We start from the raw sequence: 11,406 nt of genomic DNA on the forward strand, positions 1-11,406 counted from the left end.
GAATAAATAAATGAATGAAGGGGCGTGGGAACTGCCCCCTGCCCCGGGTCGCCGTTCCCCCGCCGTGACTCAGCGCCGGTTCCCGCCGGTGGCATCAACCCCTGGTGTCAGCCCCGGTCCTCTAAAGGGACCGGGATACCCCCCCGGGACTCTGGTTGCCGACACCCCCATACCGGGAAGCCCCCCTCGGTGCCCATGGAGGGCATGGGGACGGTACTGGGACTCCCCCCGCGGTGTGCCGCCACTCGGTACCGGAGACTCCCGGGTGCTCTGGAGCCCAGCCCCGGTGGCGTACCGGAGGGGGGAAGGTGTGTACCCCGAGACCCCCCGGTGTGCCCCCCCCTCCCGGTAACACCCCGGGGAGCAGTTCCCATCGCGCCGGTACCGGGACTCGGTGCCCATCCTCATCCACCTCTTGTTACCGAGACCCCCCCCCTATTATTGGGACTCCCCTTCCGTTACCGGGACACATCCCCCCTCCTTACCAGAACCATCCTTTGGGCCGCAGCGCTGAGTGGGGAGGGGGTCCTGGAGGGGTGTCTCGGTGGGGGTCCCGGGGGGAGGAGGGGATCCCGGGGACGGTTACCGGGTCCGGGGGGAATGTGTGTTACTGGGTGGGGGTCCCGGGATCGGTGGGTGGTCCAGCGGGGGTGTTACCAGTGGAGGGGGATGTCCCGGGGGTGGGAGGATGGGTGTATGGGTGGTCCCGGGGGCGGGTCTGGGGGTGGTGGTGGTCACCGTGTGAGGGGGTCCTGGGGTCGGGGGGGGTCGGCGGGGAAGTGGGGGTGGGGTCCGGGAGGGGGGTCCGGGGGGGTCCGGCAGGGGGTGTTACCGGGTAGAGGGGGATGTCCTGGGGAGGGGGGAGGGGGGATCCGGGGGATTTACTGGGTGTATGGGTGGTCCCAGGGGGGGGCGGTCCGGGGTGGGGGTTACCGGTTGAGGGGGGGCCCGGGGTCGGGGGGGCCCGGGGTCGGGGGGGCCCGGCGGCGGGTGTTATGGAGTAGCGGGGGATGTCCCGGGGGGGGGGGGGGGGGGGGGGGTCCGGGGGGGTGGTCCTGGGTGTGTTGGGGGTCCCGGGGGTGGGGTGTGGGGGGGTGTTACCGGGGGTGCGGGGCCGTCGCCCCGGACGGTTCAGGCCGTTTCTAGAACCGCGGCGCCCGTTTCTATTAATACGCGTTTCGGCGGCGGCGGCGGCGGCGGCGGCGAAGGGAATCCCTGTGACGTCATTGCTAGGATACCAAACAAACACTCCGAGACAAGCCCATATATGGCTAATTGCGTCACAGGAACTCCGGAGAGGCGGGGCGAGGGATCCCCCCCGTTCCCCGCCCGTCACGGAGCCTCTTAACGGCGGCGACGGCTCCGGGAGCTGCAGAACGACGGTGACAACGGTGGCGACGGCGACTGCGGGGTCTGGGGGGTCCCGGGGGGTCCGGAGCGGCGGTGGCGGCTGTTGTGACGTCAGAGAAGGGGGCGGGGCACCGCCGTATAAAGCCGGCGGCGCGGCAGTGAGCAGTTCATTCATAAAAAGCGGAGACCGGGGGAAGCGGCGGGAGCTTTACCGGTACTTTAGCACCGGTGTTGGGGGGGAGGGGAAAACGAGCTTCTACCGGGCCTCGTAACGACCGAACCGGAGCCTGGGGAAAAGATTTACCGGAGCTTCGAGGGATCAGCCGGGATTTTCCAGCGGAGAACCGGAGCCTGAGAACGGACGTACCGGAGCTTAGAGAGACCAACCGGGACTTTGTAGCAGCGAACCGGAGCTTGGGAACGGACGTACTGGGGCCTTATACCGTAGAACCGGGGGCCTAAACTGGACGAGCGGAGCCTGGGATCGGACTTACTGGGGGTTTATACCGGAGAACCGGGGGTCTAGACCGGAGGAGCGGAGCCTGGGAACGGACTTACCAGGGGTTTATACCGGAGAACCAGGGATCTAGACTGGAGCAGCGGACCCTGGGAACGGACTTACCTGGGGTCTAGACCGAAGGAGCGGAGCCTGAGAACGGACTTACCGGGGGTTTATACCAGAGCACCGGAGCTTCGGACGGACCAGCAGAGCCTGGAACGGCAGCACCGGCGCTTCGTACCGGCTTTTACCACGGATGCCCCGGAGCTCATAGCACCGGACCGGGACTTGCCCCCCGCATAACCCCCCCTCTTGGCAGAGCCACCCACGGGGGGACCCCCCACCCCAATCTCGGCGGCGGGGGGGGGGCAGGGGCCTGGCGGAGCGGGATGCCGGTAGCCTGAGCCCGCAGCCTTGGCGCGGCGGGGCCGCCCCCGCGCCCCCGGGGCCATGTATCAGGGCTTTCCCGGGGACTACGACTCAGGATCCCGGTGCAGCTCCTCCCCCTCGGCGGAATCCCAGTATCTTTCCTCGGTCGATTCCTTCGGGAGCCCGGGAGCGGCGGCGGCCGCGCAGGTGAGCGTTAAACTGGAGGGGGAGGGGGAGGAGGGGGGAGAGGGGGGCGGGAAGGTGCCGAGGGGGCGGGGTCGTGCGTAAACGCGTGACGCGGTGGAACCCTCCGTGATGACGCGGCGCACGTACGGCGCGCGCGGGGTTTATTTTGGAACGCGCGCGCACGCCGGCCCCCCCCTCCTCCCCCCCTTCATTCGTTGCTAAGGGACACGCCCCCTCCCGCTGGGCCACGCCCTTACGCGGCGCTGATTGGCTGAAGCCTCGGAGAGGAGTAGGGGGTCGCCCCACGCGTGAACTGGGGGGGTGTGTGTCATAAGTTTTCGGGGGGGGGGGGGGGGGGGGCAGTGCGCCCCTCCCCTCACGGTGTAAACGGGGCACCCGGGTCGTGGTTGGTTCCAGTTGTCTGTGTGTCCCCACATGGAAATGGGGGGAGGGGGTGATGCAGCCCCCCCCCCCCCCCCCCCCAAAAAAAAAGGATCCTCGTGTAACTTAGGGGGTGAGGGGAACGGATATCCCCTCCCCCCCAGTGTCGGTGCTACCGGGGGGCAGCTGGTTCAGGTGTCGTCCTCCCTGAATTGGGGAGGGGGGGATGCATTCCCCCACCCCCAGGCCCTCGCGAGCCAGTGGGGGGATGGGTAACCCCCAGGGTCCTGGTGCAACTGGGAAAGGGGGTCCCCCCACTGTGTGCCCCCCCCCCATTCCATTTGGTTCCCAGTGTGATTTTTTTTCTTTTGGGGGGGGTGTCCCCCCCTTAGTGCCCCCAGCACCCAGGGTATGAGATCCCAGTTCAAAATGGGGAGGGGCGTGGTCCAGTGGGGGGACCCAGAGCTGCCCCCCTCCCCCATGTGGGCTCTGTTGTGTGTTGGTGAAAAATGGGGAGCCCCGTGCAACGGGGGGGGGGGGGGGTGTCCTAGGAGGGCCTCGTGCAACCGTGTGTGTGGTGGGGGGAGGGGTGCTTGCACGTTCAGTGCTGGGGGGTAGGGAGCTCCTGCACTTTGGTGCTGAGGGGCTCTTGCACGGTTGGGGGGGGGTGCGGGGCACAAGGGTGGTGCGTGTTGGTGCCAGGGGCACGAGGATGTTGCACACACTAGTGCCAGGGAGCTGTTGCACGCCAGTGCTGGGGCACGAGGGTGTTGCACCAGGGAGCCCTTGCACGTGTGTGCAGGTGACCTGAGCGCATCACCCCTGACACCCAGCCCCTCTTGCACGCGGGGGGGCCACCGTGTGGCAGGGTGCCCCCCAACCATGGGTGTCCCGTCCCCCCTGTGTCGTCTCCCCCCCCCCCCCAGTGCCTAACCCCGCCGCTCCCTGTCCCCGCAGGAGTGCAGCGGCCTGGGGGACATGCCTGGCTCCTTCGTGCCCACGGTGACGGCCATCACCACCAGCCAGGACCTGCAGTGGCTGGTGCAACCCACCCTCATCTCCTCGGTGGCCCAGTCGCAGCCCCCCGGGGCACCCATGGCGCACCCTCCCCCACCCGTCGATCCCTACGATCTTCCAGGACCAAGTTATTCCACGCCGGGCATGGGCGCCTTTGCCACAGGGTCAACAGCACCACCGGCACGTCCCACCCGCGCCCGGCCCCGGCGCAGCCGCGAGGAGACGGTGAGTGGTGACACCCATGGGGGGGTGATGGGGTGGAGGGGTGACTGGGTGGGGGACAGACACCCATGGGGGGACATGGTGGCTGCTGACTGATGGCCTTGTCCCTCTGGTAGTTGACGCCGGAGGAGGAGGAGAAGCGCCGGGTGCGGCGGGAGAGGAACAAGTTGGCGGCGGCCAAGTGCCGTAACCGGCGCCGGGAGCTGACGGATCGGCTGCAGGCGGTGAGTGCTTGGGGACAGGCTGAGGACAGCGGTGGCATTGCGGCTGGGGGGGTGGCAGTGGCTCCCTGGGGTGGTGGTGTCCCTGGTTGTGGGGATAGGTTGGTGTCCTTGGGGATGGTGGTGTCCCCAGGTTATAGGAGCGTTGCCCTTAGAGCTGGGGACAGCAGTGTCCCCAGGGCTGAGGGACACTGGAAGGGAATGATGATGATGATGCACTCGGAGCTGGGGACACCAGGTGGGGACAGCAGTGTCCCCAGAACCAAGGGATGCTGGAAGGGGATGCTGGTGATGATACCCTCAAAAATGGGGACAGCGGTGTCCCCAGGGCTGAGGGACATGAAGGGGGGAATGATGATACCCTAGGAGCTGGGGACACCACGTGGGGACGGTGGTATCCCTAGGGCTGAGGGACACTGGAGGTGACAATGTGCCCAAGACCTGGCTGTGTCAGAGGGGACAGATGCCTGTGGGTGTGCATCCTGAGGGTGTTGCATGGGGACAACAGTGTCCCCAGCACCAGGGGACACTGGAAGGGGACAATGACATCCCTAGGAGCTGGGGACATCGGAGGGGGACAGGCCACTACCTGTGGGTGCTGGTATGGCAGAGCCAGGCACATTGAGGGGAGGTGACAAGGTCACAGGAGCTGGGGTTGGTGACATTGTAGAGGACCAAGGCTGTCCCCAGGAGTTGGGGACATCAGAGGGGACAGACTGATGCCCAGGGATGTCTGAGGGGGGCAGGGGACATTGGAGGAGGACCTGGGGACGGTGCTGTCCCCAGGGGCAGGGACATCGTCTGACTTGGGCATGCTGGAGGGCAACCACCCCCATCCTGGCATCCACAGGCGATGGTGACCCACCCCCCATCCCCAAGGTGGGGACAACAGTGTGCCCGGTCCCCTACTCACCCTATCCCCCCCCCCCCCCCCCCCCGCCCCCGCAGGAGACAGACCAGCTGGAGGAGGAGAAAGCGGAGCTGGAGTCGGAGATCGCGGAGCTGCAGAAGGAGAAGGACCGGCTGGAATTCGTCCTGGTGGCCCACGCCCCTGCCTGCAAGCTCCCATACGAGGACGTCGGTTCCTTGGGTGCCCAGGTGAGCACCTTGGGCAAGGAAGAGCCGGCGGGGACCGTCACCTTCCTCCCCCCGGGGCCGTTCCAGCCGAGCGCCCAGGGTCCCTTCCCCAGCTGCTGCTTCGGGGGTCCCTCAGGACCACCTAACCCATCCTATACGTCTTCGTTTGTGTTCACCCACCCAGAGGGAACCACCTGCGGAGCCTCGCATCAGCGGAGCAGCAGCAGCGACCAGTCCTCGGACTCCTTGAATTCTCCCTCGCTCCTCGCGTTGTGAACGGGGTCCCTCCCCTCCCCACCCAAACCTGGGCACCTCCCCCCTCCCCAGGTGGTGTTTTTGGGGCTTTTTTTTAAAACATTTTTCCTTTTTAATTTTTTTTCCACCCCTTTCCCCTTGATTTTTAGTTTTTTTGCACATCCGTAGGCCCAGGGGTTGGATGTTGGTGAGGTTCTGGTGCCTGGATGGAGGGTGGCCGTGTGGTGGAGGTGGCCATGTGATGTGGTGCCATCGTTCCTGTGGCATCCAGGCTGCTTTAGAGGTGTCCCGTCCCCATCCCCATCATCCCATGGGGGTTTTGCACCATCTCCACCCATTTGGAGATGTTCCTGCCTGATTTCCACCACCTGGGGGATGTTCCTGTGGTGTCTCAATCACCTTTGAGGTGTCCATCCCTGATCCCCATCATCCATGGGGGTTTTGCACCATCTTAGTCATTCTGGAGATATTCCTGCCTGATTTCCACCACCTGGGGGATGTCCCCATGGTGTCTGCATCACCTTTGAGGTGTCCGTCCCTGATCCCCGTCATTTCATGGGGGTTTCTGCAGTGTCTCCATAATTTTGGAGATGTTCCTACCTGATTTCCACCACCTGGGGGATGTGCCCATGGTGTCTCCATCACCTTAGAGGTGTCCGTCCCCCATCCTTGTCATCTCATGGGGGGTTTTGCAGCATCTCCATTGCTTTGGAGATGTTCCTGCCTGATTTCCACCACCAGGGCAAGGTTCCTGTGGTGACTCCATCACCTTAGAGGTGTCTGTCCCTGATCCCTGTCATCTCATGGGGGGTTTTGCAGCATCTCCATAGCTCTGGAGATGCCCATGTTTGATTTCCACCACCTGGGGAATGTCCCTGTGGTGTCTCTATCACCTTAGAGGTGTCTGTCCCCCATCCTTGTCATCTCATGGGGGGTTTTGCAGCATCTCCATAGCTCTGGAGATGCCCATGTTTGATTTCCACCACCTGGGGAATGTCCCTGTGGTGTCTCTATCACCTTAGAGGTGTCTGTCCCCCATCCTTGTCATCTCATGGGGGTTTTTGCAGCATCTCCATCCCTCTGGAGATGTCCATGTCTGATTTCCACCACCTGGGGGATGTCCCCGTGGTGTCTCCATCACCTTGGAGGTGTCCATCCCCAATCCCCATCATCCCATGGGGGTTCCTGCGGCATCTCCATCCCTCTGGAGATGTTCCTACCTGATGTCAGTCACCCCAGCAAGGTCCCTGTGGCATCTGTGACACTTCAGAGGTGTCTGTGCCTGATTTCTGTTGTTCTGGGGGGCTCCCTGTGCCATCTCCATCCCTTTGGAGACGTCCATACTGTATGTCACTCACCCCAGGAAGGTCCCTGTGTCATTTCTGTTACACTGGAGATGTCTGTGTCATCTCCATCACCCTGAGGGGGGTGTCCATGGGGCATGTCCTTCACCCTGGAGGTGTTGGTGCCACATTTCCATCTCCCTTGGGAGAGTCCCTGTGGCAACTTCATCACCTTCGAGGTGCCTGTGCCACCGCTGCACCAGTCCATGGGGGTCCCTGCAGCATCTCCAACCGCTTGGAGATGCTTCCATTCAAACTCCATCACCCTGGGGGGATCTGTGTGCACCATGTGCCATCTCCACCCCCACCCCCCATGGTCTTCATGCTCCATACCCCCGTTCCCTTGGGGGTCCCAACCCCACCGCTGATGCCAGGTCATAGGGAGATGCCCCCCCCTCCCCCTCCAACACCTCCAGCACCCACAATGGTGGGTGGGCTCCCAGCCTGCTTGTCCCCCACCCAACTGTGACCACCTCTCCCCCTTCCCCCCTCCCTGCACGGGTCCTGCTGGTGGCTCTGGCACCCCCCAACCCTGCGCCGTGTTTTCCCCACCCCACCCCCCCGTGACCAAGCTTTGCCAGCGTTGACTCTGTCCTCTCTCTATATTATATATATATATATTTTTGTTGCGTGGGGCTGCCAGCCCCCGGGAGATGTTTAATTTTTTATTATTATTAATTATTATTATTAATTATTATTGCCTGTGCTGTATTTGTGACTGTTCTGGGGGCAGCTCGGTGCCCCCCTCCCATGTCCGCGCTCCACCCATCCCAATGTGGCCAATAAAGCAGCTTTGGATCGGCCCCACGGCTCTTCTTTTGGGGGGGGGGGGGCATGTGGTCACCAAAGGGTCCTGGGGGGGAAATGGGTTGGGGGGCTGCTGGGAGGAGAGGTGTTTGACTAGGTCCTTTGGGGGGATGGGGCTTGAGGGTCATGGAGGGATGTAGGTTGAGGGTCTTCAGGGATACGGTTTAAGGGTCCTTTGGGGCTGTGGCTCAAGGGTCCTTGGGGGCTGTGGGGTGAAGGTCTTCAGGGCTGTATCTCGGGGGTCTTTCGAGCCATGGCTTGAGGGTCTTCAGGGATGTGGCTTGGGCACCCTGGGGGACAAGGAGCAGCAGCGTGATGAATCCATGAGCTTCTGGGGATGTGGAGCCCTTGGGTGGGGGGTCGCTGAGGACATGGAGCCCCTTCCCCCATCAGAGACCCTTCAGCATGTGGGGCTGTGGGTCGGGGGGGACGTGGGGGAGAGGAGACCCCTGGGAACATGGAGTTTGGTGGGAGTGTTCTTCCCATTGGCCCACCCACCTGCCAATCAACTGTAAAAATGGGCGGGACTTGCTGCCATGGTTAAGAAAGGGCCACGCCCCTAGCGCCTGCAGCTCCACTGGTGGCCGCCAGGAGGAGCCATTCTGCTCAGTTTGGGCGGTCCTTGCCCAGTTTGGGGGGTCCTTGCCCAATTTGGTGGGGGTCTCTGCCCAGTTTGGGGGTCCTTTCCCGGTTTGGGGGGGGTCTCTGCCCACTTTAAGGGTCCTTTTCCAGTTGGGGGCAGATCTCTGCCCAGTTTGGGGGGTCTCTATCCAGCCAGGGGGGGAGATGTCCATTCTCTGGGGGTATCTTTTCCTAGTTTGGGAGCTCCCTGCCCAGTCTGGGGGTCCCTGCCCAGTTTGGGGAGTCCCTGCCCAGTCCTGGGGAGGGGGTGTCTGTGCCCAGTCTGGGGGCATCTTTTCCCAGTTGGGCGGAGGTGTCTCTGCCCAGTTTGGGGGGTCCCTGCCCAGTTCAAGGGGGGGGGCACTTCCCATTCTGGAGGTATCTCTGCCCATTCTGGGGGTGCCTGCCCAGCTTGGAGGGTCCTTACCCAGTTTGGGGGTCCCTGCCCATTCTGGGGGTCCCTGCCCTGCCAGATCCCATGGGGAGCCCGTGCCAGCCATGCCGGGTCGCTGGGGTCCCCCTGACCCCCCCAGCTCTGCTGCCGGGGGGGGGGTTTCCTTCCTTCCCCCCAGGCCTTGACGTCAGGCGCCTGGTGATTCACACCGGGGCTGGCACACGGGACACGCCAGGACACGCCAGGACACACCAGGACATGCCAGGGACACCATGGGTGTGTGTGTCATGTTCCACCCCCTCCCCCATGCCTGGGGATGCACTTGGGGACAACATGGGTCCATGTCCCCATGTGTCCCTGTGTGGTGACATCCTTGTCCCCATGTGTTCCTACAAGGTGGGATCCATCCCCATGTGTCCCTGCATGGTGACATCCCTGTCCCCATACATTTATATGGTCCCATCCCTGCCCCCATGTGTCCTTGTGTGGTCCCACTGTCTGTGTGTGGTGACACCCCTGTCCCCATGTGTCTCTGCATGGTGACGTCCCTGTCCCCATGTGTTCCTACAAGGTGGGATCCATCCCCATGTGTCCCTGCATGGTGACATCCCTGTCCCCATGCATCCTGTGCAGTGACATCCCTGTCCCCATGTGTTCCTGTGTGGTGACATCCCTGTCCCCATACATTTATATGGTCCCATCCCTGCCCCCATGTGTCCCTGTGTGGTCCCACTGTCTGTGTGTGGTGACACCCCTGTCCCCATGTGTCCCTATAAGGTGGGATCCATCCCCACGTGTCCCTGCATGGTGACGTCCCTGTCCCCATGTGTCCCTGTGTGGTCCCATCCCTGTCCCCATGTGTTCCTACAAGGTGGGATCCATCCCCATGTGTCCCTGCATGGTGACATCCCTGTCCCCACCTGTCCCTGCGCAGTGACATCCCTGTCCCCACGTACCCCTTCGTGTTCCCACTCCCCACAGTGACACCCCTCCCCCCATTTATACCCCACCCCCCCCATCCCTCCTCAGGTGGCCACCACTTTCCCCCCCGTGTCCCCCCCGTCCCTTCCCGTTGCCCCTGCCTGGCGCTGCCGCTTCCGTTGCCGCCGCCACCGTCCCCTTCCCACGGCGTGGGGACGGTGACCCTGGCCCTGCTCCCGCCACGGCCGCGCCGCGGCCACTTATTTTTAGCCATTGCTCCTTCCTGGCCGGATCCGGCACTCGCCTATTTTTGACACGGTGACAAGGAGGGGACACACACACACACACACACACACGGTGGCCCCATCCCTGCCCGCTCCGGCTGCGCTGAGACCTGCCATGCTGGCAGTGATGGGTGATGCTTGGAGGGTGGCAGGGGGGACCACGGGGGATGGCCGTGTCCTCTGTGTCCCCCTCTCCTTGTTTTCCAGCATTGGGGGACGCACAGGGTGTCACACGAGGTGCCGGATCCAGGCGCCGCAGTGGGGTGGGGTGGGATGGAGCGGGGCCAGGGTGGCCCCCCCATCCCCCACCCCCAGGGCTTGATCCTGCCCTTGGCCAAGCCACACTGTCCCCAATTCCCTGCCACCCGCCGTCTGGCTGGGTGTCACCACCCCCCCCCAAGGCTGTCGTGTCCCCCTGTGTCGTCCCCCCCCCGCGGTGGCTTCCCGGCAAGGCTCTGGCGGCCCTTTCCTTCCTCCCCCTCCCCACCCCCCCCCCCGGAGTGGCCACCGTGGGACAGGGCCTCGCACGAGGAGCCAGTTCTTGCACAGGGGTGGCCTCATGTCCCCAACCCCCGTGCCTGGGGTGTCCCCGTGTCCCCAGCCCCTGTGCCAGCAGTGGCCCCGTGTCCCCTGTCCCCATGCACAAGGACCCAGAGTGAGAGCAAAGGACGCAGCTCTGGCATTAATTTACAGCATCGAAACCATTTATACACAGATGGGGAGGAAGGGGGGGGCTGAGGGGGGCAGCGCCGCCCCCCTTCCCAGGCTGGGGGGCTCTGGGCAAGGCTGTGAGGGGGCACCCAGCTCCAGGAGGTGAGCACCCAACTTTGGGGTGCAGCGATGCACCCAGCTCCGGTGCTGTGGTGCGCCCAGCTCCTAGTGCCATGACACGGCCAGATCCTGGTGCAGCGGTGCGCCCAGCTCCAGGGTGCTGCGGTGCACCCAGCACCCGGTGCCATGATGCACCCAGCACCCGGTGCCACGATGCGCCAAGCTCCAGGGTGCTGCGGTGCACCCAGCACCCAGTGCCATGGGGCACCCAGTACCCGGTGCCACGATGCGCCAAGCTCCAGGGTGCTGCGATGCACCCAGCACCCGGTGCCACAATGCACCCAGCACCCGGTGCCACGATGCGCCCAGCTCCAGGGTGCTGCGGTGCACCCAGCACCCGGTGCCACGATGCGCCCAGCTCCAGGGTGCTGCGGTGCACCCAGCACCCAGTGCCATGGAGCACCCAGCACCCAGTGCCATGGAGCACCCAGTACCCAGTGCCACAATGTGCCCAGCTCCAGGGTGCTGCAATGCACCCAGCACCCGGTGCCATGATGCACCCAGCACCCAGTGCCACGATGTGCCCAGCTCCAGGGTGCTGCGGTGCACCCAGCACCCGGTGCCACGATGCACCCAGCACCCGGTGCCACGATGTGCCCAGCTCCAGGGCGCTGCGGTGCACCCAGCA

General features: G+C 64.2%; 1 protein-coding gene across 1 annotated transcript; it reads left to right on the plus strand.

The window, feature by feature from the left end:
* Positions 1 to 1,237: 1,237 nt before the first annotated feature.
* Positions 1,238 to 7,511, plus strand: FOSB (FosB proto-oncogene, AP-1 transcription factor subunit). The gene is made up of 4 exons (XM_037371936.1): positions 1,238 to 2,425; positions 3,743 to 4,027; positions 4,141 to 4,248; positions 5,194 to 7,511. The coding sequence occupies exons 1-4, from the start codon at positions 2,300 to 2,302 to the stop codon at positions 5,596 to 5,598; spliced, it is 924 nt and encodes a 307-aa protein (XP_037227833.1). The 5' UTR covers positions 1,238 to 2,299; the 3' UTR covers positions 5,599 to 7,511.
* Positions 7,512 to 11,406: the final 3,895 nt, after the last annotated feature.

This window comes from Falco rusticolus, chromosome 21 (genome assembly GCF_015220075.1).
Source record: "Falco rusticolus isolate bFalRus1 chromosome 21, bFalRus1.pri, whole genome shotgun sequence".
Lineage (NCBI taxonomy): Eukaryota > Metazoa > Chordata > Aves > Falconiformes > Falconidae > Falco > Falco rusticolus.

What these genes read in the sequence shown, in the direction of transcription:
- FOSB (XM_037371936.1), top strand. Translation starts at nt 2,300, where the DNA reads ATGTATCAGGGCTTTCCCGGGGACTACGACTCAGGATCCCGGTGCAGC. An exon ending in GAGCGGCGGCGGCCGCGCAG is followed by an intron (nt 2,426 to 3,742) that starts GTGAGCGTTAAA and finishes CTGTCCCCGCAG; the next exon opens with GAGTGCAGCGGCCTGGGGGA. An exon ending in TGACGGATCGGCTGCAGGCG is followed by an intron (nt 4,249 to 5,193) that starts GTGAGTGCTTGG and finishes CCGCCCCCGCAG; the next exon opens with GAGACAGACCAGCTGGAGGA.